Here is an 18,414-nt window from a genome sequence, read left to right as displayed (position 1 = left end):
TTAACTTCGGGAAAATTATCATAGCCTTGTCCCATGTTTATTTTTCTACACATCCATGTGTATAACTAAGTTTGTATGAGTTTAACAGGGGACTATTCATAGATTTATGAACGAAACTTTAATATTTTAAAGAATAAATACCAGTCTGAAAGGATTCATTAAGAGGTCTATGGCTGGTAAGGTTTATGGTAAAAGTCAATCCTTGCCCTATACAAAGTTAGTAATTAATCATTTCGATGGTGATAGTGTTATGATGTGTGTCTTGTAGGCCTGAAGCTTGTCTTGGTGGCGAATCTTTGGTTCAACCTTTGCAGGTGTAAAATATAATGTGCACAAGGTAAAAATATAAATATTATACACTAAGATTTCAAAAAAAAATTTGGTTATGAGTGAAAATCTAACTTAAAAGGTTCGATCTTTAAATAATATTCTTAACGGAAGTTTGATCGCAATTAGCACGTTCCTTTGCAACTTACTCGATATTTACGATCTATTTTGGTTAAACCACGTGCATATACAAATAACTACATTAATTTAACTAATTTAAGACATTCTTTTGTTTGGCCAGGGGGAGAATTAGTACTTCAAAAATTTACTTTAGAAAGAAGTCGGCTGGCATTTCCGTTCCTGTCTGGTCTCTTTTTGAGTCCTTGATTTGAATAAGGTACGTTATATATAATCCTTCCATCGCTTGACGAATCTTCTGACGTATCCTTGAAACTGCTGCTCGGAGACTCTAATGATGGGCTTGGACAGGAATTTTCAAAGCTTGCAATTGAAAGTGATGTTGGCCGTACATCCTTTTTATCGCTGAAAAATAATGGTATGTCTACATGTTACATACCGACTACAAATTGCATACGTTCAGCCTTTGAATATTCTATTAATAGATGAAAAAAAAGATGAAAAAAAACAGCCTACTTGGTCGCCTTTATCAATAAAAATATCTATCTACAAAATTATAACTCTTATAATTTTAACCTCTTACCTCTACCTCTTAAAACAGTAAAAAAACTTTAGCGTAAAGAGGGGGGCGTTGATGAGGAAGCAGCCCCTTTCATATACGAAGTAATTTCTATTCGTTTTAAGTTTTAATGTCGCTCCTTACTTTCAGTTTTAAAAAAAAACTTGTTTTAATATTTAATTTCTGAACCTTTTTGAATCAATGCATGTTTTGATTTTGGCTCTCCGCAGATAAATAATTAAAACGAAATTTGCATATTTATTTTTTTGGCTAAATGGCTTTCTCAGAGTTTTGATCGAATGATTTTGAGAAAAAAAGAGCGGGGGAGGAGGCCTAGTTGCCCTCCGATTTCTTGGTTACTTAAAAAGGCAACTAGAACTTTTAATTTTTTACGAATGTTTTTATTAGTAAAAGATATACGTAACTTACAAATTAGCTTACGTAACGAACTTTTGTATTCTCATGTTTTTATTACGTATATGAGGAGGTTCACCCCCTCGTCAGTACCTCGCTCTTTACACTAAAGCTTAAATTTTGTCCCAATTCCTTAAGAATGACCCCTGAATCACAAAAGCCGTAGAATAAATAGTTGAAATTACTAAAAATACTTTAGCGTAAAGAGCGGGTTATTAGGAGGAGGTGAGCCCATCATATGCGTAATAATTTCTGTTCGTTTTTAAGTTTTAATGCTTCTCCTTACTTTCAGTTGAAAAAACTTTTTCATATTTATTTTTTCATTGTTTTTTTTTAAATAATGCTAGAAAATCCTGCGCCCCCTTCCTTAAAATTCTCTCCCCCCCCCGACAAATTCCTCCAAGGAAAGTTCCTCCAACATATCTCCCTCTTCTCAACCCCCCACCCCAACCTAAAAATCCCCCTGAAAACGTCTGTACACTTCCAAATAACCATTACTATATGTAAGCACTGGTCAAAGTTTGTAACTTGTAGCCCCTCCCACGGGGACTGAGGGGGAGTAAGTCGCCCCCAAAGACATAGTTATAAGGTTTTTCGACTACGCTGAATAAAATGGCCATCTCAGAATTTTGATCCGGTGACTTTGGGAAAATAATTGGCGTGGGAGGGGGCCTAGGTGCCCTCCAATTTTTTTGGTCACTTAAAAAGGGCACTAGAACTTTTCATTTTCGTTAGAATGAGCCCTCTCGCAAGATTCTAGGACCCCTGGGTCGATACGATCACCCCTGGGAAAAAAACAAACAAACAAATAAACACGCATCCGTAATCTGCATTCTGGTGAAAAATGCGAAATTCCACATTTTTATAGATAAGAGCTTGAAACTTCTACAATAATGTTCTCTAATACGCTGAATCTGATGGTGTGATTTCGTTAAGATTGTATGACCTTTAGGGGGTGTTTCCCCCAATTTTCGAAAATGAGGTAAATTTTCTCAGGCTCGTAACTTTTGATGGGTAAAACTAATCTTGATGAAACTTATATACTTAAAATCAGCATTAAAATGCGATTCTTTTGACGTAACTATTGGTATCAAAGTTCCATTTTTTAGAGTTTTGTTTACTATTGAGCCGGGTCGCTCCTTACTACAGTTCGTTACCACGAACTGTTTGATTGCATACCCTAACAATAGAAATCCATCTTTGACAATAATTTCGCGGCCTAATATAAATTCAGTTACAAAAAAAAACTGAAAAGACAATGGCTCATTGTCGTAATGAAATAGATTCCCAAAAGATTCCAAATGTTTAATCATTTTATCTCCTTCCAAGACAAGGTTTTGGTCAACTTTTTGCTATTGGTATGATAGGGTTTGATTTGCCGCTAGTAAGTTGTAGTTCATGAAATATTTTTAACAGGTGAACGGAGTTTTCATTATTACGAAATTATCCACATCGTTCTTTTGTTAATCATGAAGGGCCCATTTCTAAACGACCCCTGTCTATTCTTTTAAGGAAGAAATTGGACTAAACTAATAAAAATTTCTAGTTTGCACACTTGAAAAAAAAAAAAAAAACGCACACAAATTCACTCATGTAATCCCAAAAGACTTTACTGACATCCGAGGTAATAAACATAATTTACCCAAGCAAGTTTCTACCGAGCCTTGCAGGGAGTTCTGCAACTACTCTAGTATTTAATATTATTCTCATAGAAACTACCAGTAAAAAAGCGCTAAATCCAGTTAAGAGAAAGCTTAAAAAACAGATGATGAAAAACCGACGTGGAAACAGTCAAACCTGCAAGAGTTTTACTTTTAATATGAACGGTATTATCTGTGGCGTTTATCCAATTTTCAGCCTACAGTTTTACGCTGAATGTCTGCTATTCAGCAGTCATATACATACGCAGTAATGACTGCAGTCATGCAGCAGTAAACGAGTAACTGCTAGAATATTGCAATAATTGGTGTGCGCATGCCTGAAAAGGAACAGATTACCTTTTACAATAAGCACAGGTGTATCGACTTAACTCAGGTATGAAAACTCTAAACCACCAAAGTATAGGGATATTACTACTAATACTAACAACTCAATGCAGAACCAAGCCGACTGAGGCCAACACAGCTACGCATGCTTTTCCTCCATCCCAATCTACTCATCTCATCCTCCCACCCAATTCGGAGACGGATCGATCAATTTATATCGAGGAAACATAATTAACGGGACTAGAAGAGAGGAACAAACTCCAGTATTACCTTTTGAGGAGTTCATTGCTACTTGATTGGCTTGAATTTTCTAAACTGGGATCGTGTTTGTCATTTGAATCCTTTTGTGTCCTATTCAAAACTTCTTCAAACACTTGAGAAGTCGCGGGACTAGGGTCTAGTAGGACATTTTGTGCTGCCATCTCTAAGTTATCAAGCTCCTTCAAAATAGGGCTAAAAGATCGTTGCAAGAACCTTGAATCAACGCTGAGTCGCTATAAATAACAGAAAAGAAGTGAATATTATTTCAAATTAAACTTCTTTTAATAACACACTTCAGCTGAAATGAATTTTAAGATAAGAATAAAAGGAGGATAAGAGTTTGCGTCTGCTATTTAAGGGTTCATTTTGTGGCTCTACACTGTAACAATGAACATTAAACACTGAATTGAACATTGAATTGAAACACTGAACATTGAATTGAACACTGTAAGAGCTGAAAGTTCTTGTCTGACTTATAGCTGAAGTTTTTTGCTATGTGATTTTTTATCAAATCCCACTGCAAAATTATTCATCGGCTAACAATAAGGTACCATAAACAATGTACTACATTTAGACGTACTGTAATAACTGGAGTGACTGTTTAGGGGGCATAATCAAATTCAAAGCAGGGAGAAAATTTTTACCCAAAAGCATAAAAGCTTGTTACTTTTGGCATGCAAAATATTCAAGAGGTATATGTAAATTCATAGGTGGAACGGGTGTCATGACAAAGCTGGTTTTCAACAGAAAGGCCCATAGGGTAGTAGTTTCCTGGGGCAATCCTGTCTTTTCTCTTGATTTGTTTCTGAGGTAGAGGGTGTAAACTCCCTACTATGTATGTACTAAAGGACCTTTCATAAAAAGTTGCAATATTATGGGTTTACAATTTCGCTTCTGAAGTATTTATCCCCCCTGCTCACCCTATAAAAAACCAAAGACCTTCTCCCAATAGCTGTTGCACAACAATATAATACTGTATAGCCGTTAGTGTTACTGAATAAACGGTTACCGTTCGTTATCTAATAACCGTTCATTTTGCATGGGCTGAATACATTTGAAGACCCGAAGCGCCAGGGGGTAACTGTATTTCCTCTGACAATAGGGAGTCATTATGTGACCTTATTAATAGTTCTAAGCCGATTGGTTATCTCAGAACGGTCGCTCAAAAGCATTTTTGCCCCATTTCGCCCAACTTTATTGTTCTGCAGCACAAAATGGCATAAATTAACATTTTTCTGCGACGCGATTTTTTTTTAACAAAGGAAGGGCTCTCAAACTTTCTATGAAGTCTGATTTAGTAATGATGGTCCTCAAAAAAAAATCGCTAGATATATCATTCTTTTAACTTAATTCCTATTTGAAAGAGCCCTCTCCCGATATTACAACATCAACGGTTGATCGTTTTCATACGATCAACCCTAGTAAAAAAAAACGTAACCTTTGCCCATAATTTTCGAAATGTAAGAAGTTTCATACTGTAGTAGATAAGAGCTTGGAGCCTCCTCTCTATTGTTCTCGGCACGTAACATATCGTAGCGTAGTTTTTTATCAAGATCAAATCTCTTTTTTGAGAGCATTTTCCCCTTTTCCAAAAAATATGTGAAGTTTTTATGCTGATAACTTCTTTCAGAGAAAATTTAAACCCAACATTACTGCATTAATAGGGGAGTTATTGCTCTCTTGAAAAAGGGGACTTGCACATGCTCAATTTCATAGTATAATTTTTTATCAATATCACCCTTCCCGTGTTGAAAGTTCTTTCTTCCTTTTTTTGTTGCATTATACAACTTTTCCTACATATTTAGAATTATCTTGATACCTGTGTTCTTCTGATTGTAATAAAAACTTCTCTTTTTGGAGTTTTGGTTACCATAACCGAGTCAATGTTTACTGAAATTTCTTCAATAAGAACCGTTTGAAAGTCAGATGGAGCGTAAAGAGTGGGATGCTGGAGATAGGAAAGTGCGAAGTTTGGGCCAATACATTCACTCCGTGCCAATAGAGGGGACCGTAAATACCAAAAGTAAATTTTCAGGTCGGATTTTTCCGATTTTCTAGGGGTAAGGTTTTTTTTTATCACATTTTCATTTTAGGGAATATACTCGGCCTTCCTCTCAATAAAGGTAACCATATGAATGTAACCTTCCACTTTACACCCAAAAATTTCCCCCAGAATAGAGAATATTCCCATCGGTAACCATCATAAACAATTAGTTTAAACATACTTCTTCAGATAATGGAAGGTTGATTGCCCCATTATTCAAATCGATAAGAACGACCTCTCACGGAAATTTTGACTTAAAAATGCACTTTTAACGCTTCAGGTTTATCACCCCACAAGGTGTGAATTACTGCCCCCCTCCCACCAAAAACACACACTTGAAAGTGGCGTGCAGCTATTCAATACTGTACATAAATGGATGAGGTACCAGGAAACCATATTAATTCAAATGAAGTTTAAGTCCCTCGTTTTATATAGACTTTACTAGTCGTTTTACATGGCATATTTCAATCGTTTCTTTTATACAGACTCCTTATACTTTTAGGAACAGAAAGTGACACCTTAAGGCATTTGTGCTCAAAACCAGGAAGTCTTGTGCAATAGAAAACATGTCAATTCTAAACAGCCAAATGGGCATTGTGAGCCTTCTGTTGAGCTGACACCGTCTTGCCAAAACCCGAATAAAGTTGGGATAGTATTTAATGTTTTTGAGTTTTAGATAGCTGAACAGTCAAGCGTATTAATTTACTATTTTAATGTGAAACAAAAAGAAAAATTTGCTTATTTTATTTGTCTTTTTACGTTTATTCTTTTGATGCATCAGTTTACGCTGAAGTTTCATAGGAGTTTTTACTGAGTAAATAGCGTATAAACGAGGGAGAAAAAAGAAAGAGATGAATTTTACAATTGCTTGCAATGATCTTAAGAATGTGGACATTAAATTGTCAACATAAATCGAAACAAAAGATACTTGTTAGGAAACTTACGTCATCGCTGTCAGAGCATTCTTGACTACGTTCACTGCTTGACCTTTGAGAGCTTTCCAAAGCTGCCAATTGCATGCGCTCCTTAAAGCAAAAGAAAAAGAAATTATAGCAATAAGATGGAAAGCTATATTACAAAAAAGGAAGACAACAGAGGCCGAAAACGTTTTGTCATACAGAGAAAGCATATACTGAGATCAAATAAACTTTGCATGAATAGACTTTGGTTTCAAGACCATCAGACAAATCAGGATTTTAACGATATGAATATTTATTTGCAAAAAGGCTAGGGGTCATAGTGAAAACATTAACTAAATAAAAGCAATCGAAATAAATCAGTCTCAACAAGCTGCGGGTTTTCTGAAAATACTTGGACTCCCATCTATATATGTGTATTTCTGTTATTATTTTTTTCACCAAACCTAAGTAAATGCTTTACCCCATATACCTTCGCTCTAGTAAGAAATGATACCAACCTTTCTTACTCCCAAACATTCATCCTCTATTTTATATAACTCCTTGTATTTAAATAGAAAATGAAACAAATCTTTCACACGACACTTAGGATAAAAAAGAAGTTCGGATAAAAAAGATATTTATCGATATAAAAAAGCGTTCGATTTGTCATGCAATTTTGCTTCGTAAACTGGAAAATTATGATACACGCGGACCTGCCGAGTCGGCGTTCCTCAAGGGTCAATACTTGGACCTCTACTCTTTCTTATTTATGTTGACGACATCAGGGTGCTGGAAGATCTCGGGCTAAACGTCCTATTCGCTGACGACAGGGCCTGCACAGTGTGCGGTGCTGAGAAAATGTCGCTTAAGAAGGATATGTTGGCAGCTTTCGAGAGGATAGAAACTTAGTTTAGTGAAAATAAATTATCTGTTGATATGTCAAAAACCAAGTAAGTACATGACTGGCCAGTGTCTGGCCAGTACTCTCGTACTGGCAAGTCACTAACTGAACTTAGTAAACTGCCCATTGGTGAATCAACTTATTCAGAGCATGCATCGGCTATGAGATATTCAGGTGTGCTAGTTGATCAGAATATGAGTTGGAAGGAACACACTGCTAAATTGCGGATGAAGTTGGGAAGGAATGCTGGAATACTGCGGCATATTTATTCTACCTTTTCATGCAATGAGATCGGTATATTTTGCCCTAGTCCATTCTTATCTGAGTTATTGTCCCCTGATTTTGTTGAATACGTTTAAAACTCCATCATTTACCATCAAAATCACCAATTAACAGTATATATTCCTTCCTTAAGATATTACCTGCGGAATTATTATTATCTTTTCATGGAATGATGTTTTGTATAAGTATTTTGCTAAAATTGCAACAATTTTTTTTTATGCTTTGGAACTATTTAACCAATGTGAGCATTATTATGGAACAATCTGGCACTGTATAACCAAACTTTGGATTGCACATGGGTCGGGTCTTAATCTCGGTCTTTCTGTTGGTACACTGCGGGGGCAATTAAAAACTCTTTTACTGACCTTTTGATCACAGCGGGGTGACTATGGTCACCGCGCTGACCCATTCTCTTGGTCGAGTTTCCCCGTGGCTTCCCCTCACTATTTTTGGTGAATTGTTATGATAAGTTCTCCATTTGGCTGCGCGGTTGAGGTGATGCTTGGTAAGTCATATAAATGAGAGAATCACAAAAAACGTAGCTCTTATTAGCCTTTCTTGCTTGAGAAACATGCAGGTCTACTTATCTTTCAGCTCAAATATCATCATGCAGGGGCGGCAAATTCACAAAAATGTAGGAAAGGGGGAGTTCACGATTTTTTCAATTTTCGTTAAGATACAAAAATAAGTATTTTCACAATCTAAGGGGAGGGGAATTACCCCTCAACGTCACCCACTTTCCCAAAACTAAACACCATTTATATGCCGTTGGTAAGACAACATTCGATTAGTATTCAAAATCAAAATTGGCTTGAGCAGCAATAAAATAAGACTGAAACACAATAATTATCTGAAGAAGTCGAATGTCAAGGTTTGACGGCACCGATAAGAATCAAAACTTACATTCAATATTTTCAGCCTAAATTAATTATTATTTACGATTGCCTAGCCATCTAAATCCATAAGAATGTGTTATAGATATGCAAACAGTTGTATGAACAAACCGAAACTTGAGGAAATTATCCTAAAATAATTTACTAGCCCTAGGCTCAAAAACACTTGACATTCCTTTTTTTGAAGGGGAAGAAACATCATTGGCTAGGTCTTGTTCAAAACTACAACAAATTACAAAAAAGTAACATTATACATCAGGGATCTCCTCTGCCTCCTCTTTTTATAGTAAGAGCGGGAATACATCCAACAAAGAGTATACAGAGTCCAAATCAGTATAAATATAACAAAAGTCTAGAAACTAAAAAAGAACGAACCAACAGCAAATGACGGCTTTGGATGATATAAGCCAAAAATTACAGTAAGAATCGAACATAAAACTGATGTAGTCACTGAAGATGATGTCAAATCAGGAAAATAAAAATAATATTTTCCTGACTCTAAAACTTTCGTAAAATAAGGAAAAGTTTTAAGTTTGTGTATATACACGATCTGCGGCCCACAGACACCATGTAGTTCATTAAACTCGTATATTTCAACCCCAAATTCTTGCAGGTGATACTGGTCCACACTGCTCTTAAGACTTCTACTAACTATAATTATCTTTTGACACCATGACATAGAACTTACCGAAAGTATTTGAATCAAGACATTTACATAGGGACTATTTTTGGAGGGGGGGGGATTGTGAATTTGACTGCTATGAAGAATAGATAAAAACACACCTTAGATGGTAAACTACCCCTGCAAAGAGAATCCATCAACACAAAGAACTCCTGAAAATCCATTTTCTAGAAAGAATCAAACTATCTCATAGAACGTAGCGAAAAGAACTAAAGGAAATCTCATCAAAATTGTTCAGAGTGAAAAATTACAGTTCATCACCAGCTAGCAGCATTATCAAAACAGCCACAGATCCATTGATTTCTAATAAAAACACGTGCGATGAAAAACCAGAGCTTTCAACGACCCAGAAAACAAGGTCGTTAATCTGACTTGATCAACTTAACGACTAATTTATTGCTACGCAATAAATGACATAACAGACTTTTGTATTCAGCTTATCTTCTAGCAGAATGCGACGGAGAAACGATATTTGAATTAACACTGGACGTTTTTTGCGTAAACCTGTCCTCAGGATGAACTCAACCCCACGACCTGGTCAGGTGTGATACCCGCCAGGCAATTAGAGCCGACACTTTAACGATGTAGAACCCTCAAAATCAATGTTCGCCTAATGCATCCTGGGCCTCCCAAAATAATATAAAAGAATAATTATATCAGTATACCTAGTTTGATATGAACTTTCTTTATTGCAGTATTTAGAAAACAATGTTTACTAACAATCTTTCAAGATACATTTTCCGTTTTCCCGATTTCGAAAAACTGTAAAATGAAAAATAGTAACTAAATAAACTAACAAACATCAAGTAGATATAGGGGCTCCACGCCTACCTCCGGGTTTGCTAGGTAGGTCTAAGGGTCTGCAAAAATCTAGAGCTCCCAAGCTATAGATGGAGCCTCAAAGAGGTTACTGGTTGGGGTAGCCGATATGGACCAGATTGGGGAGGTACCTGGCACGACAAGTATTGAAGCCACCTGATAAAAAAAGGAAACTAAACATTGGTGCTTAGAATTTACGAGGCTACAACTGAAATCCACGCAAATGCTCCTAGCGTGGGAGCCCAAGAAATATAAAATCAACGTTTTTTGGCGGTCAGAAATAAAAATGAATTACGATAATAGGATTTAGAGGCCGTTTCAGCTACTTACCAATTTCCGCAGTGTACGCTCCGAAAAGGAGTAGCAGCGACCTAGTCAATGATGCCTTCTGCTATGACCTGACTTGCCTGTCCAGGACGGGCTAGTTTGTCCCGTGCTTCTAAAAACCAATCCGAAATGTTGTCTAACAAAAGAACGGAAAAAAGAGAAGAAAAAAAAATCTATGGCCTACACCCAAAAAAGTAAGAAAAAATAAAATTATATGACGCCTTTATTATAAGTCAAAGAACTCTAAGTAAAACAGTTCGTGGTAATAAACTGAAAAGTAAGGACCAACTCGGCCATATAGCAACCAAAACTCTAAAAACCGGACTTTTAATTATAATAGATACATCAAACGAACCGGCTTTTTATGCTGACTTCAAATATATACAATTAATTAAGTTCAATGTTACCCATCAAAACCAACGAACCAGAGATAATTTACCTCATTTTCAAAAAAAGGGAAACACCCCCAAAACCCCCAAGTCCCTGGGGATATGGACAATGTTCCATGGAGAGGAAATTTTTCGACGAGAATTTGACAGCAGCAAAGGGAAAGTAATTTTCAAGCATTATTTGAAAACGGTCAGAAATTAATTAAAAAAAAACAAGTTTTTTTTCAACTGGAAGTAAGGAGCAACATTAACACTTAAAACGAAACTATTTCGTATATGAGAGGGGGAGGGGCCCTTGCATCAACCCTTGCTCTTTACGCTAAAGTCTTAAAGTTAAAAAAAAAAATTTTATTCAAATTAAAATGCCCCTGTGTTCGAGCAGTCTTTCGTAAAGAACTGTGAGAAAAAGTCAAACTTTAGCATAAAGAGCGAGCTTGAGGAAGGGCAGCCACCCTCATATATGGAATAAATTCTGTTCTTTTTAAGGTTTAATGTAGCTCCTTACTTTTAGTTGAAAAAAAACTTGTCTTTTTTCATTTCTTTCCAAAGATCACGTGTCTCACAAAATTTAAAACTGAACAGTTATCTCTTGAAAACAAGATGCCACGAAAAGGTGTTGAATACAACAAGATGAGGTCTATCTTTCTTTCCTTGATATTTACCTAGACCAGGGCTTCTTAAACTATGGGTCGCGACCCCATTTGGGGTCGCGTAGCAAAATTATGGGGTCGCGAGTGATAAAAATAGAATTTAACAAAAAATGTTTTTTAACTTGTAAAATTATTGTTATAAGAAAAAATAACAATCACCGTAGATAGATATATCATAAAATCTTCTGGGTCGGAAAGACTGTTTACACCTTTATTTCTATTCCGATCATTATAATATCTTGTATAAATTTACTATGAATCAGAAGATGTTATAGAAATTTATAAAAAATGTCGATTTATTTTTGTCAATGTTTTAAAACCGAAATAATCCTGATAAATATTATCAACAAAATTTCTAAGGGTTATTTCGAAGAAACTATATAAACATTTCGTGTTATTTTCATTTAGCCATTGTATGATTGTGAACGAAGTGCATGTTATTCCGAATTAGTCAGTTTAACCCTTTCGCGACCGACAGGACCTTACAGTCCCGGCATATAAAATCCTATGGGCGCTTCTTAATTGATTAATAGCACCAGAATTGAACGATGTGCTTCAGGATGCTGTTAAGGTCATAAATTTTATTAAGAGCCATGCCCTTAACAGTTGCTTATTTTCAAATCTCTGTAAGGATACGGATTCCAACTACACAACTTTGTTATTACATGCAAAAGTAAGATGGTTGTCAAGAGGTCAAAGTTTAAAAAGATTATTGTTATTAAAGGACGAGATCGAAATATTTTTAACTGAACGAAAATGTGAATTTGACTTGTGGCTATCCAAGCTGTGTTATTTGCGAGATATTTTTGCAAAGTTAAATTATCTTAAATTGTCTCTTCAAGGAAAAAATTGCTATATATTTACTTCAAACGATAAAATTGAAAGTTTTATTAAAAAGATCAGCATTTGGAAAAGTTGGGTCGAAAAAAATTTGTTCGAAATGTTTTCCAGTGTCGACAATTTTATAATTGAGAAAATTCATCGTAAAACTTTTATTGCAAAAACTATTGTAGATCACTTAAAAGCGCTAGAAATACAGTTCCGGACATATTTTATATTAAATGTTGATTTGCAAAAAAATAGTTTGGATTCAAAAGCCGTTTTTGAATTGGCTTCAGTGAGATTGATCATCGGCCACTTAAAGCTCAAGAGGAATTTGCTGAGCTTTCGTGTGACTCAAACTTAAAACTACAATTCCAAAAAAAAGGCCTTGACTGAATTCTGGATCGGAACTAGAACTGAATTTTCCACAATCGCCAATATGGCGTTGAATGTACTTCTGCCATTCAACACCACATATTTATGTGAAGTTACTTTCTCAGCTTTAGCACACATTAAATCCCAATATCGTTCAGCGATAAAATAATGTTGAAGAGATCTTACGTCCAGCAGTTTCAAAAGTTACACCAAGATTTGATTTGTTACGGAATAAAAAACAGGCACACCCATCTCATTAAATTTTTAACGTAAACTTTAATTTAATATTTACCACGCAACTACTTGCATATATTCGAGAGAATTAAGACGGTCAGAATCCACTTTTGTTTTTGAAACTATAATAAAAACATTTCTACAACATTTTCTGCAAATTTCAATTTTAGATTTTTATATGTTCCAAATTCTAAATTTATATATTTTCATATGCATATGTATATTGTTGCCTAATAAATATATCATCAAAAAATGTTAATTTATTTTTCTTTTATATTTGTTGGGGTCGTTAAGAAACTCGAAATCATAAATGGGGTCGGGAATTACAAAAGTTTAAGAAGCCCTGGTCTAGACAATCCTTCTGTATTGTAAGAAATTTAAGAGCTGTCCGTATGTACTGGAACAAAGAGAATCTGGACAACAGTGCGAATAACATCTGATGTTATTCAGACATGGACAGTAATTTCGCGAGAGAATATAAGAAAACAGGGAAACAGTTGTAATTACTTCCGATTCCCTCTTAAGGACTTGTGTTGCCGAGTTTGCGCAGCAACTGTGGCGCAAGCATTTATATATATATATATATATATATATATATATATATATATATATATATATATATATATATATATATATATATGTTTTTAACTACGTAAAACTTGCGAATATACAACATTCTTTGCTGTCCCATTGTCTGTGCATATAAATAGATTGTCAGGTTTACCGACTCTTGAACATGCAACATATAATGGTCCATGGGAAAACAATCCGTATTCAGATCTATACCTCATGATTCTAATGATTGCCCTTGAGCTTTGTTGATGGTGATTGCTAATCGACCATTCCCTGAGTCGCCATCGTCATTTATATATCCCCCTGTGCACCCCGGCGTCCCCTTTGTAGTTATGCCCCTGTGTCCCGGTCGTCATTTATATTCCCTGTGTCCCGGTCGTCATTTGTGTCCCGGTGTCATAGTCTGTGATTTCTCTTTGAGCGTCCCGGGCGTCATTTATATTCCTTGTGTCCCGGTCGTCATTTATATCCCCCTGTGCCCCCGGCGTCCCTGTTGTAGTTGTGTCATTTATATTCCCTGTGTCCCGGTCGTCATCCCGGTATACATTCGTTTTTGAATTGGTATATGATGAAATAAATTTTTAATTTTTTCCCTTTTTTTCCTTTTAGTTTTTTTTATTGGTTTTGACCTTTTTTTAGGTTTTTTAGTTTTTTTCTTTTTTCTTTTTAGTTTTTTTTTGAAGTTTTTATCTTTTTAGTTTTTTTATTTTTATTTATATTTTTTTAGTTTTCTTTATCTCCTTTATTTTTCAGTTTTTTTCCTTTTTTTAGTTTTTTTTTTCTTTTTTAGTTCTTTTAGTTTTTACCTTTTTTAGTTTTTTTTAGTTTTTTAGATGAAATTTTTTTTAGTTTTTTACCTTTTTTTCTTTTTAGTATTTTATTGGTTTTTACCTTTTTTTTAGCTTTTTTAGTTTTTTTCGTTTTTTCTTTTTACTTTTTTTTTAGTTTTTATCTTTTTTATTTTTTTTTATTTTTATTCTTAATTTTATTAGTTTTCTTTTTCTCTTCTATTTTTCAGTTTTTTCTTTTTTTTTAGTTTTTTTTTAGTTTTTTAAGTTTTTTTCCTTTTTTTAGTTTCTTTAGTTTTTTTAGTTTTTCGGCTTTTTTTTTATTAGTTTTTAGTTTTTTTGTAGTTTTTGCCTTTTTTTAGTTTTTTCAGTTTTTTTTTTAGTTTTTAGTTTTTTACCTTTTTTAGCCTAACCAGGATTTGAACCTGGGACCTTCATTCTCCGTTCTGACACCCTCTCTCACCGAGTGACTACTCCAGCATGTTCATTTTGGTGTTTTAAATGGTATATTATTAACCAAATTAATGTGTTTTACAATATACTAAGCATCGTCATAACAAAAATGACGACAACTAATTTCATGACGTCAGCCGACACAGAAACATGACGTCACCTGATCCACAGATCCACAGACAGACAACTTATTTTTATATAGATAGAAATATATATATATATATATATATATATATATATATATATATATATATATATATATATATATATATATATATATATATATATATATCTATCTCTATTCACAGGTGGGACACAGGGACACAACTACAATGGCGCGTAACTAATATGGCGCGTAACGACTTATGCGCGCGGGGGGGCTTGGGGGGTGCGAAGCGCCCCACCAACTAGGTGTTGGGGTGGCGCTTCGCGCCAACAATTAGTATATATATATATATATATATATATATATATATATATATATATATATATATATATATAAGTTGTCTGTGTGTGTCTGTCGGGTGACGTCATGTTTGTGTGTCGACTGACGTCATGTTTTCGACAGACGAAATTACAGACCGGGACATCGGGACACAAATGACGACCAGGACACCGGCACATCTATCTATATATATAAAAATAAGTTGTCTGTGTGTTTGTGCGTGTGTGTGTGTCTGTCGAGTGACGTCATGTTTGTGTGTCGACTGACGTCATGTTTTCGACTGAAGAAATTACAGACCGGGACATCGGGACACAAATGAAGACCGGGACACCGGCACATAGGGAATATAAATGACGACCGGGACACTCAAAGAGAAAGCGACCGGGACACAAGGAATGTTCGATTAGCAATCACCATCAACAAAGCACCGGGACACAAATGACAACCGGGACACAGGGAGTATAAATGACGACCAGGACATAAGTAAAAAAAAACTAAAAAAACTAAAAAAAGGTAAAAACTACAAAAAAAACTAAAAAGAAAAAAAAACTAAAAACTAATAAAAAAACTAAAAAAGCTAAAAAACTAAAAAAAAAAAAAAAAAAAGCTAAAAAACTAAAAAAAAAAAAAAAAAAAAAAAAAAAAAAGAAAAATAAAGGAGAAAAACAAAACTAAAAAGAAAAAAAGGGGAAAAATATAAAAATTTATTTCATCATATACCATTTCAAAAACGAATGTATATACAGACCGGGACACCGGGATACAAATGACGACCGGGAAACAGGGAATATAAATGACGACCGGGACACAGGGACACAACTACAACGGGGACGCCGGGGGGCACAGGGGGATATATAAATGACGACGGGGACACAGGGAATGTTCGATTAGCAATCACCATCAACAAAGCTCAAGGGCAATCATTAGAATCATGAGGTATAACTAAAAAAACTAAAAAAAGGTAAAAAACTAAAAACTAAAAAAAAAGACCAATTCAAAAACGAATTTATATACAGACCGGGACACCGGGACACAAATGACGACCGGGACACCGGGACACAAGGAATATAAATGACGCCCGGGACACTCAAAGAGAAATCACAGACTGGGACACCGGGACACAAATGACGACCGGGACACAGGGAATATAAATGACGACCGGGACACAGGGACACAACTATAACGGGGACGCCGGGGGGCACAGGGGGATGTATAAATGACGACGGCGACACAGGGAATGGTCGATTAGCAATCACCATCAACAAAGCTCAAGGGCAATCATTAGAATCATGAGGTATAGATCTGAATACGGATTGTTATCCCATGGACCATTATATGATGCATGTTCAAGAGTCGGTAAACCTGACAATCTATTTATATGCAGAGACAATGGGACAGCAAAGAATGTTGTATATTCGCAAGTTTTACGTAGTTAAAAACATATATATATATATCTATATATATATAAAAATAAGTTGTCTGTCTGTCTGTCTGTGGATCAGGTGACGTCATGTTTCTGTGTTGACTGACGTCATGAAATTAGTTGTCAGGTGACGTCATGTTTCTGCGTCATGAAATTAGTTGTCGTCATTTTTGCTTTGACGGTGACGTCATTCAAGATATATAAGACATATGTTCACGTAGAAATCTATTAATGTTTAAGTTTACAATGACTGATGAACTTACCATGGCAAAAGCCGATGAAGATGCTCAAAGAGTCTATGCCAAAAAACTTGCTGCTGATAGAGAAAGTCAGAAAAGAAAGCGTGCCGAGGAACTACCAGAGCAACGCGAAAGCAGACTTGCTGCTAAAAGAGAAAGTGAAAAAAGGAGGCGTGCCGAGGAATCAAAAGAACAGCAGGGAAACAGGCTTGAGGCTGATAGAGAAAGAAAGAACAGAAAGCGTGCCGAGGAATCAAAAGAACAGCAAGGAAACAGGCTTGAGGCTGATAGAGAAAGAAAGAACAGAAAGCGTGCCGAGGAATCAAAAGAACAGCAAGGAAACAGGCTTGAGGCTGATAGAGAAAGAAAGAACAGAAAGCGTGCCGAGGAACTACCAGAGCAACGCGGAAGCAGGCTTGCTGCTGATAGAGAAAGTAAGAAAAGAAAGCGTGCCGAGGAATCAGAGCAACCCGAAAGTTATCGCCTGGCATTCAGGTACAACCTAGTCGATGATTATAGCTTGAGTAGATGTGTTCAAATCGGGACAATGTCTAAAATTTGTCCCTATTGCAAGGCCTTGAAATTCAATGGTGAAACAATGGGAATGTGTTGCGCCTCAGGAAAAGTTAAACTTCCTCTATTGGCTGCACCACCAGAGCCATTGAAGACTTTCCTTACTGGAACTACGTCAGAATCTAAGCGTTTTTTGTCAAAAATCAGAAAATACAACTCATGTTTCCAAATGACGTCGTTTGGAGCCCAAATCGAAAATCCAGATCAATTTATGTCTACTTTCAAAGTAAAAGGGCAAATTTATCATAAAGCAGGGTCCCTTCTACCATTCTCAGGCGAGAATCATAAATTTTTACAATTGTACTTCATCAGTGATAGAAATTCTGAATTGAATGCACGTTGCGAAATTTCTCCCAACGTTGAAAGGACAATCGTTTCCCAATTGCAACATCTTTTCCACGAAAATAATAATTTAGTACGTCTGTTCAAAACAGCCATCGATTTGATGCCTACTGATACGCATAAAATTGTTATTTCCGCTGACAACACGCCTCCTGGCCAACATGTGCGTAGATACAATGCTCCGACTATCGACGAAGTGGCAATCGTTATGGTCGGTGATCAGTTTTTACCTCGAGATATTATTCTTCATAAGCGAAACGCTCAGTTGTTAAGAATTGCTGAAACTCATCGATGCTACGATATCCTACAGTATCCTATCATTTTTTGGGATGGAGCCGACGGCTATCACTTTAATATTAAATTGATGAATCCAGCCACTAACAAAGAAATGAATAAGAAATGCAGTGCAATGCATTATTATTCCTATAGACTAATGATTCGGCAGGATGAAGAAAATTATATTTTAAAATGCCGTGAATTGTTTCACCAATTCGTCGTGGATATGTATGCTAAAATTGAATCAGAACGTTTGCTATATATTCGCCTGAATCAGACCAAGCTCCGCTCTGAACAATACATTCATTTGCGAGATGTAGTTATAAATGACGGTAATACCACAAACGTTGGAAGATTAACA

At 35.7% G+C, this 18,414-nt stretch overlaps 1 protein-coding gene across 1 annotated transcript in view; it reads right to left on the bottom strand.

The window, feature by feature from the left end:
- The window catches only part of LOC136030088 (pleckstrin homology-like domain family B member 2), a 116,703-nt gene that overhangs the window by 10,751 nt on the left and 87,538 nt on the right, over positions 1–18,414 (bottom strand). Inside the window, exons 10-12 of the mRNA XM_065708753.1 lie at positions 6,613–6,693; positions 3,634–3,857; positions 597–810 (exon numbers count right to left, since the gene is read on the bottom strand). Of these exons, the coding sequence (XP_065564825.1) occupies positions 597–810; positions 3,634–3,857; positions 6,613–6,693 (519 nt within the window). The remainder of the gene's footprint in view (positions 1–596; positions 811–3,633; positions 3,858–6,612; positions 6,694–18,414) is intronic.

This window comes from Artemia franciscana, chromosome 8 (assembly GCF_032884065.1).
Source record: "Artemia franciscana chromosome 8, ASM3288406v1, whole genome shotgun sequence".
In the NCBI taxonomy this organism is placed as follows: Eukaryota; Metazoa; Arthropoda; class Branchiopoda; order Anostraca; family Artemiidae; genus Artemia; species Artemia franciscana.
This window is presented reverse-complemented; position numbering and strand designations above follow the sequence as displayed.